General features: G+C 40.1%; 1 protein-coding gene and 1 long non-coding RNA gene across 3 annotated transcripts; one reads left to right on the plus strand and one right to left on the minus strand.

Moving 5' to 3' along the window:
- The first annotated feature begins 1,382 nt into the window (after positions 1-1,382).
- On the plus strand, positions 1,383-9,158 carry mtfr1l (mitochondrial fission regulator 1-like). 2 transcript variants are annotated; one of them, XM_062041536.1, is made up of 8 exons: positions 1,383-1,504; positions 2,002-2,147; positions 2,281-2,388; positions 3,275-3,384; positions 3,480-3,691; positions 4,928-5,315; positions 7,947-8,102; positions 8,186-9,158. In XM_062041536.1, the coding sequence occupies exons 2-7, from the start codon at positions 2,133-2,135 to the stop codon at positions 8,062-8,064; spliced, it is 951 nt and encodes a 316-aa protein (XP_061897520.1). In that variant the 5' UTR covers positions 1,383-1,504; positions 2,002-2,132; the 3' UTR covers positions 8,065-8,102; positions 8,186-9,158. The 2 variants fall into 2 exon arrangements, with proteins under 2 accessions (XP_061897520.1, XP_061897521.1); XM_062041537.1 differs by having other exon boundaries at positions 1,405-1,504; positions 2,035-2,147.
- On the minus strand, positions 4,679-11,064 carry LOC133646313 (uncharacterized). The gene is made up of 3 exons (XR_009825269.1): positions 10,934-11,064; positions 8,157-8,247; positions 4,679-5,277 (listed from the first exon to the last, which is right to left on the minus strand). It is a non-coding gene; the product is annotated as an uncharacterized LOC133646313 (long non-coding RNA).
- Positions 11,065-11,350: the final 286 nt, after the last annotated feature.

Raw genomic sequence — 11,350 nt, forward strand, 5'->3', positions numbered from 1 at the left:
CTGAGAAACCTTAATATTGAAGATGTTCATTTCTGTGATGAAAAAAATGTTCCAACAAATATATGAGGGCAGTTTTAGTGAAATAATATTTTCCGGGCACAGTTCATAGACAATATATCCTGAAGGAGTTTACAAAAGTTGAGCTAAGGGAAATAAGGACAATATATATTACATACCCAATTCTTCCCAAAATTAAAAAAATACAATTTAAAATGATTAATGGAATATACCCTTTATAGGATTTTTTTAAACTTAAATTTAACATGGAGGTTGATGGCTGTTATATATGCGGAGCTGTAGAGGATGCCAATCATCTGTTTGTGGAATGTGAGAATGTACATGTGTTTTGGGAGGAGATCAGAGATTGGCTAAGAAACATGGGTGTGGCGATGTCCCCATTCTCTATAGAAGAGATCAAATTTGGTATTTTTGTAAAGGACTGTAACTTAGTCGTTAAACTTAATAATGTTTGTCAACATTATTATGCTCCAGGCAAATTTTTTTCTACATAAATGTCGATTTATGAAAGTAAGGCCTACATTCCCCAATTGGCTTAATGGGTTACAATTATCAATCAAATTTTGGAGAATAATTAAGAGTACAAAAGCCCTTAAATTGATAGCCGTTCACTGCTCACTGTACATATCCTACGAAGTCAGACCTACACTGTTACAATGTCCATTTCTCAGATTATATACTTGTTGATGACTGAAGTGCTGATATCAACCAAACCTAACCCCCCCGTCCCAACCCCCTCCACACCCCACCCCCCGGATTGTAAATAATGTAAATAATTAAATGTATATACTCTGATGATTAACTCGTGTGATGACTGTATTATGCTGATAGTATATATTTATACCATGAATTGATTAACGTGGACCCCGACTTAAACAAGTTGAAAAACTTATTCGGGTGTTACCATTTAGTGGTCAATTGTACGGAATATGTACTGTACTGTGCAATCTACTAATAAAAGTCTCAATCAATCAATCAATCCTTGTTAAAAACATTTAAAGTGATTAAGGTAGCCTTTTTTTTTCTTCTTCATATTTTTTAGTAATATTACTCTATCTATATTTGCTTTTGTTTTCTTTCGTTGATGTTGAAAATGCCTTGACTTTTTTGTGAATGATAAATGTATGTTTTTTGTTAAAAAAAAAATAAAATAAATAAAATAAAATAAAAAGCGCTACTTCCGGGTCACAGTGTTTTAATATCGGCTATATGAATGTAAACAAAAAAAGGTTTAAGTGAAAGAGAAATTTTATCCCCAAAATAAAATGTGTTTAACGTATTGTATTAAAGTGTTGAATGCTTTTAGGAATTTGAAAACGTTGTTTGGTATAAAGGATTCTGCAATACTCCATTTAAGCGCTGGGAACGCTGTAACAGAAAACCCTACCGGTTTCCGTTTCCGGTACTAAACGTCAACAACACTGAAAGACGAATAGGAGAAATTCCATTCCTGTTGTACGACCGCTCGTTCAATCTTCAATTTGCTGTAAGTTTTACTGTTTTATTTATTTTAGTGTCTATAACTCTAAACGTAGCGCCCAACGAGTTGTCTTTAACATACTCGAGAGTCACGGTCGGTGCTACCAAAGCTAATACTCGGCCTTGTGTGTTTATTTGATGCTGTTAGCCGCCGGTGCAAATCAGCCGCTATGATAGCGCTGCTATTCACTAATGAGTGCACGCACAATCCTGCACTTATTTTGGCCAGTTATCGTCGTATTTCGCGAAATTAATGTGAGGCAGATTTTTAAAAAATGCAATCAATGACGTAATGACTTAAAAAACGTTACATTTTAACTTCTCTCATTGCACCAGGGACTAATTAAAACTAAAAGTAGCAAGTGTTACAACTCAATAATCAAGTTTTTTATGTATATTCAACCGTCGTTTGAGCCATGTATTTAATTGAACTCGTCCATTGTTTGAGTTTGTTACAATGTTGTGCTCTCTCTTTTTTCCCTGTGTCTCTTGTCTCTTCAACAGATGCTCTGTCTAATCTCTAATTTGCATCCCAAGAGTTGTCAGACTAACGAGGCATCTGTTCTGTGAAGTGCTCAGTTTTGAGCCACTACTAGCACTACAGCATCGGTGCTCCCCTGCACTGAGCCATCACCATGGAGACGGACACAGTAAGACAACATTCTGGCCATTTTTTTTAAGACACTGCATCGATTAACGCTGACATTTTCTTGCAATATTTTTTTCTGGCATGCACATATTATAATAAGTGCAGCGATGGATGTGTTTGTCATTTGTTTACAGGAGGTTATTCCTATATGGCAGAACAAGCCTCATGGATCCACTCGAAGTGTTGTGAGAAGAATAGGCTCAACTCTTCCACTCAGACCTCCGCAACGAGCATGTTTTCAGGTATTATTCTCAAATACAGTGGAACTTCGATTTAGAAATGCCTCTATTTGTGACTTTTTCTGGTGCTTGCTTGGCATTCAGCATCAACGGTTGGAATTGGGGGTTAAATCACCAAATGATTCCTGAGCGCGGCCACCGCTGCTGCTCACTGTTCCCCTCAACTCCCAAGGGGTAAACATGGGGATGGGTCAAATGCAGAGGATCATTTCACCACACCTAGTGTGTGTGACTATCGTTGGGTCTTTAACTTGAACAAACCTTTACATGGCAGCAAATATGCCTCAGTGTGCGAACCATGTCACAGCGTACAAACGCTTTATTCATTCATTCATTTTGTATGCCGTCTGAAGCCATCCGGGGCTGCCATTTTGATGACATCACTTCCTGTTTTAAAGATGCAGGGCCCTCTACGCCACATCCTGTTTACATACTGTACACACAGGTGCGGCCATTTGCCAAGAGCTTTGACGGCGAGCGGCACTTCTGATGTGTTTATTTCCACGATTGTCATACCTTGCGCCTGTCACAGCTTTGTCAGCCTGTCTTAGAGATCACTGGGTGATCAGAAACACTTTTTAAATGGGTGTGCGTGCATGGACATTTAAGCTTGCTGTAATGTTGTTGTGGTGCTTGGATGAAAAACAGATTGAGCCATTACACCCTTATGTTGGTTTGAGACGTGGCAGTTTTTTATTACAATAGGGATTTGTCGCGGCTACAACCAATTATTCATGTGTATATATAGATGGGAAACTCTGCTTCACTATACAAACTTATAAGTTTGTGAACTATGTTCAAGAGCCAGTTAAGTATGTAAATCGAGGTTCCACTGTACTTGAAATGGGTCTTCACTATCAGATATATGAATTTAGTCTGTACCCATCAGGAACTGCCAGGTCTACCCTCTCTTCGCCCTATGGACGGCCCACTGGTTCCCACCTTAGCAGATATTGCCTGGATTGTTGCAGATGAAGAGGAGACGTATGCCAGAGTGCGGTGAGGACACCGTCCACCCTCAAATTGTAGCACAAGCTAGTCTTTCTCCACTTTGTAGTATGAAAGATTGTGTTTGATCACACTTGTCTTTCCAGGAGTGACGCTCGACCCCTTAAGCACGAATGGAGGCCCACGCCTCTCCTGGTGCTCCACAGGAACTCATCCGTACCCAACTTCCGGCGTGAGGGAAAGCGAGTGGAAGGGCTGAAGAAGCCCGGGGTGACGGCGCTCAACCGCACCACCGCCCTGCAGGATGAGCTAGGCAGGCTCCGAGCACAAATTGCAAAGATTGTGGCCGGTGATACTGGTATGTCCTAATGCCTTGGATTGTGGATAGCGGGCAAAGGTTTGCTTTTTCTCCGGTTTTAAGACTCTTTATTACCAAGATGTCTTCTTGTAGGGGTACACGACACCGATAATCCGATAACATTAAAAAAAAAAGCCCTGATAACCGATAAAAAAATAAAAAATGCGTAAATGAGGCGAGATGAACCATACCTTGCGGTAGGTGGGTTACGGTGTACATATTAAAGCGTTCCTACCTTGTAGGAAGTTGCAAGCTGCCCCTAATATCACCGGACCTCACTGTGTAAACAAACATGGCGTTGGTCGTGCGGGTCTTCTCTAGATGAAGACTTCCTGTCCGAACCAAGGGCCCTGCAAACACTTAGCTAAGACAATGCAGACTAATCCACCTGCAACAAGTGCTCAGTGGTAAAATTGTACAAGTTAACATTCTTGTAAGTAATGTAGCGTCCTGACAGAAGCATACAGTCTGATGCTCTTTTTTAAAATTTTTATTACGGACATTAACACGCGGTAATCATTGCACTATTAGCACCACAGCGCTAGCCTAGCCAGTAGAAACAAAAACACACAATTTCCTCATGAGGTTGCTTGCATTGAAGAACACCCCGAATTTTGAGCATCAAACATTACAACTAAAGTTGTTTTTTTGCACATTCTCGATGTTCTGTATTGCTGCAATATGTATGTCAATTGTGTTGTAGATTTTATTTTTGAATGTAGTACTTACGTTATTTAATTTATATCACTGAATAAGTTAAATACTAGTCTTTACCTTGAATGTCACAAAATTCCATAAAAATAAATTGTGTGCATCCCTATTGTATTGGTGTCTGTGTGGGTCAGTGGCTGAAGATGAACTACACCTCAATTGGGCTTTGGCTTGTTTGCATGCACATATTAATGTGGTGCCCGGTACATTTTATTCGGTACGCCAGCATTAATCCAATAAAACCATGTGCTGAAGCTGCTTTAAAAAAAGAAAGCATTGAATAATAATGATTTAATAACATGGTTATTAGTGTGGTTGAAGTCCCAAGAGATAGATGAGACAGAGCAACATATCACAGACATCTCTTAGTACCACAGAATACAGTTACTAAATAAATACCTCTCTCAAAATTGAGGATTATTATCTTTATCTACAGCGTTTGTATTGGCTCTTATTATAATGTGCAAGTGTACTTAATGTAGTGCAAACCAGCAGTTGATGGTTCTATTCTTTTTTAAATTCCAGGCTCCAACCCCTTAACCCCGGACCTTCTTTCTCCCGACGACACCACCATGAGCTTCTCTATGGCGCCCTTCGAGACCGCCCCTTATCAACAGGCCACTACGGCAGCCGCCTCCTTTGTCATCAGCGATGTCACCGAAGAAGAAGAAGAGGAGGAGGATGATGAAGAAGAAGACAATGACAAGGACATGGTATCCGTGGTGTCCGAGCTGGTCCCCGACCCAATGCCGCCGGTCTCAATGACGGCGTCGGCGACTTTCGGCCTGGACAGGCCCAGCATGGACTACCGCGAGGCGGAGGAGGACACGGTGTCACTGTCCAAGTCCACCAGCTTTGCAGATGTTATGGACATCCTGAAGGACATGAACCGCATGAAGATGAGCAAAGACAGGTACTGACCTTTTAGTTAATTTACACCTCTAATAAAGTACCTTAAGCATTTTTTTAATTATAGAAATAGGATAAATTTGTCAAACTGTCACCATCATAAAAACTTCATTAACTGCAGAGGCAGTTTATTTAAAGTCACTTTAACATTCTTAACTGTCACAAGTGTAAACAATAAGTTAACCACCATGTAGGTAACAATACTGTATAAAACAAACACCTTTTGATGACCTCTAACATATAAACAATTAAAATGCACAAGTGTTAGGCTCCAGCTTACCTGTGACCCCAATAAAGTAATCAATTTGCATAGTTGGTCATGACTAGGGATATAGCGATATGAAAATTTCATATGATGGTTATTGTAACAAATTATCACGGTTGTTATTATTATCACGGTATTGTGAATGTGCTCAAAAAGTACTTTGACACACACTGAAATATTTTACCCAAATTTATTTAAAAATTTGATAAAATAAGAAGACACACACTAAAACTTTCTTGGCTGAAGATATATTAAATATTGTTTTGTCTTCTTAAGAGCCATACTATTTTCATTTGAGTCTATCAATATGTTTATCTTCTTCGGTTGTATTTGTAAAAGTTTTAGTGATATATATTTTTTTAATGATAAAAAATAAAGGGGTGTTGGGGCACTTCACTTCCAGTTTATGTGACGTCACGCGAGTTCACTTCCTGTTGTCGTTATTCCTTCAAGTATATATCGATCACTTTTTGGTAAGAGAGCACAGCTTGTAGTTTCAATGAGCACAATTCAACAGCTTAGTTGCTCAGACATCAATGTGTTTATATACGTTTGGATTGGGGTATGTCGTTTCTTAATAGGGAAAGACGATAATGTCTCCTGTATTCATGTTAGCATTTAAGCTAGCTGGCGAGCTCGCACAAGCTTGCTTCTCCAGTAATTGAGCAGTGTCAACAGTCCGTGAGTTCATCAGTGTGGTTATCAATCCCGGTTTTACGATCATTTTAAATCAAAACAGTAATATTAATTGTCGGGAGTTTTGCCGCTGTTTATCATTAAACCATTTATCGTTCCTCCTTAGCTATGAAGTATGTGCATGTAATTGCAAAGGATATTGTATGATAGTCAAAAAGGGACTCCAAAAAATAACATGAAAATCAAACAAAATATGTTTAGAACCACAAATCAACTTTCTTCTTTTGCTTGTTTTTTTTTCTACACCAGAAAATGTCACTAAGTTTGTTGCTCGATGCTTTTAAAAAAATAAGTATCTGGGTCTGAATACTCACTACAAATGGCAACCAAATCACTAAGTTGGCAACACTGATCCCCTCCTGCTATGTCTTATTGTTTGGCAGACCAGGCGTGTGTGTTAAAAAGCGGAGATACAATGCAAACGTAATCTAATGTAGGAAGTTGTAACAACAAGCTAAAGTCACAGACATTATAATGTGTTTTTGAGCGAAGGTGAACATGTAGCCACCACAAATAAATGAATGTATTAATGAGTTTATTTTCATGTCAGCCATTTTGTACTGAGCAGCCAGGACCAGGATGTGTGCAAGTTTTTCAAGTTGCAATAAGTTCCATTTGCTGTCCTGCGGTTATCATTAGGGGTGCCCCAATACAACTTTTTCACTTCCGATACAATACTGATATTAATCCCATATGATATCAGCACAAATCCTAGTACATACTTGTATTACTTTGTAGTGTGGAATGGTAGAAAAGGTTTGATCAAGTGAATTTACTCAGACAGATTAATGCTTTTGAAGTAGAGTGGTAATTAGTTTTTGGTCACGCCTAGTGTTTGCAATAATTTATTAAGTAATGCTAAACGCAGTAAATTGAATGATGCGGACACGATTGTTACTGATACTTTCTAACACACTTCTGCCCTGAAGATTGTATCTGCAAGAAATATGCAACTACAAGTATTTGAAACTTGCTTACATTGAGAAAGACTGTTTTGGACAGAAATACTGTTTAATAATTACACTTATTACGTATGTCTAGCTTGTATGTTATTGTGTGCTGAGCTGTTGTGTAGCTGTTAGCTCCCTGCAGCATTTAGCCTACCATGTTTACCTTTTGTAAATGACTTCACTAAAATATAAGAAAATATCATCTTTGTTTAAGGAAGTTTAGATGTTACTTATATTAGAGATTTTACATGTAAGTAGTTATTGAAATAAAAAACGACAGTTCAACCTGCTCGGTGGCCTTGTGGTTAGAGTGTCCACCCTGAGACTCGAAGGTCGTGAGTTCAAACCCTGGCCGAGTCATACCAAAGACTATAAAAATGGGACCCATTGCCTCCCTGCTTGGCACTCAGCATCAAGGGTTGGAATTGGGGGTTAAATCACCAAAATGATTCCCGAGCGCAGCCACCGCTGCTGCTCACTGCTCCCCTCACCTCCCAGGGGGTGGACATGGGGATGGGTCAAATGCAGAGGATAATTTCACCACACCTAGTGTGTGCGTGACTATTGTTGGGACTTTAACTTAACTTTATTATTTGATACTTGTTTTTAGCTGAGAGAATTCAATCAGTACACCCCCGAGTTATCATTTTACTTTTGTTCTTCCATAACACTGTGTTGACTTTCCAAATGAGTGCCACTAAAAGCGTGTTTTCATCCATGTCAGGTACAACAGAGGCTGCACGTCTTTGAGAGAGGAGGATTCGGCCTCTCTCATCTCGGAAGCTCTGAGAAAAAAGTTTGTCTTGAAGGAAGAAGACACCTTGTCCATGAAGCGGAAGTAGCCTGCCTTCCCTCGTTCATTCTCACCATACTACTCCGCGTAAGTCACAAGGTTCTCATCTTAAAGTTATACAAAGCCATTTTGTCTACTTACTCTGAGTTTCTTTCTCTGGTTATTTTTAGGCCTTTCCCATGAACTGTCATGGACCACAACCTCGCTCCTCAGACCTCAGTGCAATAGCTGCCTGCCAGAGTTAGAAACAAAACAAATGTGAACTTTCAGAACTGTATCACATATTTTTTTTCCACGTTTCAATGTGTTCTTAACAGACTGGTTCATCTGAGGATGGACTAAATGGACCTTTTAGGAAGCGTTTTTTAACCCTCCAGGTTTAAAAATGAGCCTTTTTGCATTTTGTTTTAAAGGTTTTTAATGAGGAATTTCAGTTGTATACCGCACTTGAAACACCTTGTGTTTATACAAGCTATATTACGATTTAAAGTGTGTGGCAACATTAGCTCGTGTGAATATATTTCAGTATGCAACAGATTTAAGCTTGTGCCAGCCTATTAGGTGAAGAAAAGTCAGCTGTATGTGTGTTTTACATAACTCGATGGCAGTGGTTTGAACATTTTTCACCAAGTAACACTTTAGAAAACATTTGGCTCTTTAAGTACCACCGTGTTGACCAACATTAAAATACAGTACCAAAGTAGCTCTAAATATTCATTAAAAACAAGGCTTAGGGTTTAGTATATTTAATATTTTGGCCACTGTCACATTACACACAGTAACACTGTTTGAATATAGGAGAATACAACACTGTACTTAATAATTCAAATGAAAATGATTGCAAATAATTAGGTGATTCTTTGGCGTACCACTAGATAGAGCCTGTGTTCCACAGTTTGAGGATCACTGCTCTATAGGAACCTGCCAGTTTGAAGGAATATTCCTAATGACGCCTTACCGTCATTTGCCTGATTTTACTCTCCCAACTGTGCCATTTTGAGTTTTTTCAACCCACCCCGTGTTGCCTAACATTTTGGGTTCCCTTTGATTTCGCAAAATGTCATCAGCTTGCTTACTATTGGAAAGACACAAATAATACCTTTATTTTGAAGGGCAAATAAACTTAACATAAATTACTTTTTACCTTGCATTGCTTTTTTTTTTTTTTTTTTTTTTTTTTTTGCGTCAGCATTTGTAAATAAAGTTGGACTGATGTTTTGAAGTAGTGTCTTATTTTGGATGCCCTCCATGCAGTGTGAGATGTTGCCACAAGGAGGCAGTGTTACACAAGTTTCCTGTTCTAAAACACCTTCATAGACTCCCTTCCAACTTCCAAGATTTTCGAGTCAGTGCTCCAAAGTCTTTTCTCAAAGATCACTCTCAACAAACCATCTCTTTTGTTTCCCTGAATGATGTTGTCCCTGAGTGAGACACGGTCTATTTTCTGAGAGTCCTTGGCCTACTTCACCCATACTGTCGTCTATGGAGGCCCCAGTTAATGAGACTTAGTCAAAATTAGGCTCAGGTTAAATATAGACGAGGGCGGCACACTTTCCTGTGATGAGACCGGTTTAGTATTGAGTTACATTATCTACCTGCTGTGATTATCCAATGTGTTCATTACCACACTTGTTCTCCCTCATCTTTGTTGGCCTATGCACCTGTTTCAACCGCTACACCTGTGTCAGTTGCCCCGACCTGTTTGTTTAACCGTACCTGTTTATTACACTTTCCTGTTTTACTCCAGGCACCTGTTTCAATTGCCTCAGCTGTGTTTACATCTACACCTGTTTTGACTGCTTTATTGACAGGTGTCAATTACCACAGCCTTTTGTGGATTTTTCCACCTGTTTCAATTTCCTCAGGTTTGTTGCCTACTGCCTGATCTTCCCCCCCATGTATCATTTGCCACCAATTGTTGTAATTGCTACACCTGTTACAATTACCGGTGTGACACCTGTGTCAATAACCGCACCTGTGTCAACTGCCACAATTTATTAAATTTTTTGAGTTTTGATTGTTTTACCTCTGTCGATGGCCTTTCTTGCGTTGACTTTCCACCTGTTTCAATTGCCTTACCTGTGTTGAATGACCAGTCAGTTGAGATTGCTTTACCTGTGTCGATGATCCTACCTGTGTTAATTTTCCACCTGTTTCAATTGCTATAGCTGGGTTGATTACCCCACGTCGGTCATCTGTTGTACCCACACTGATTTTTCCCACCGATTGCTCTACTTGTGTCATTGACTTCATCCGTTTTGATTGCTGCATCTGTGTCAATATCCTGGCCTAGGTCGACTGCCTTACCCACAATAATGTCCTCACCTGTGTCAACTTCATGGCCGAGGTCGCTGCCTTACCCACAATAATTTCCTCGCCTGTGTAAACTTCCTGGCCGAGGTTGACTGCCACACCCACAATAATTTCCTCGCCTGTGTCAACTTCCTGGCCTAGGTCGACTGCCATACCCACAATCATTTCCTCGCCTGTGTCAACTTCCTGGCCTAGGTAGACTGCCATACCCATGATAATTTCCTCACCTGTGTCAACTTCCTGGCCGAGGTTGACTGCCACACCCACAATAATTTCCTCGCCTGTGTCAACTTCCTGGCCTAGGTCGACTGCCATACCCACAATAATTTCCTCGCCTGTGTCAACTTCCTGGCCTAGGTCGACTGCCATACCCATGATAATTTCCTCACCTGTGTCAACTTCCTGGCCTAGGTCGACCGCCATACCCATGATAATTTCCTCACCTGCGTCAACTTCCTGGCCGAGGTCGACTGCCATACCCATGATAATTTCCTCACCTGTGTCAACTTCCTGGCCGAGGTCGACTGCCATACCCATGATAATTTCCTCACCTGTGTCAACTTCCTGGCAGAGGTCGACTGCCTTACCCACAATAATTTCCTCACCTGTGTCAACTTCCTGGCCTAGGTGGACTGCCTCACCCACAATAATTTCCTCAACTGTGTCAGTTACCCCACCCAGGTCGACTGCCGTACCCACACTGATTTTCCCACCTGTTTTAATTACGCTACCTGTGTCACTGACCCCATCAGTTTTGATTGCTTCACTCTTGTCAATTTCCTTACCTGTGTTGATTACCGCACCCATTTCACCTGCCGTACCCACACTGACTTTTTCCACCTGTTTTAATTACTCTAATTGAGTCCCCCCATCAGTTTTAAGTGTCAACTGTGTCGATTACCTTAGTTTTTCAATCACCACAATAATGACCAACATTGAAATACAGTAGTGTAGTAGGCCTAAGTATTCATAAAAAACAAGGCATAGGTAAGAAGTATATTTTATATTTTTGTCACTGTAAC

The sequence above is a fragment of the Entelurus aequoreus genome, linkage group LG03 (genome assembly GCF_033978785.1).
Source record: "Entelurus aequoreus isolate RoL-2023_Sb linkage group LG03, RoL_Eaeq_v1.1, whole genome shotgun sequence".
NCBI classification, from domain to species: Eukaryota; Metazoa; Chordata; class Actinopteri; order Syngnathiformes; family Syngnathidae; genus Entelurus; species Entelurus aequoreus.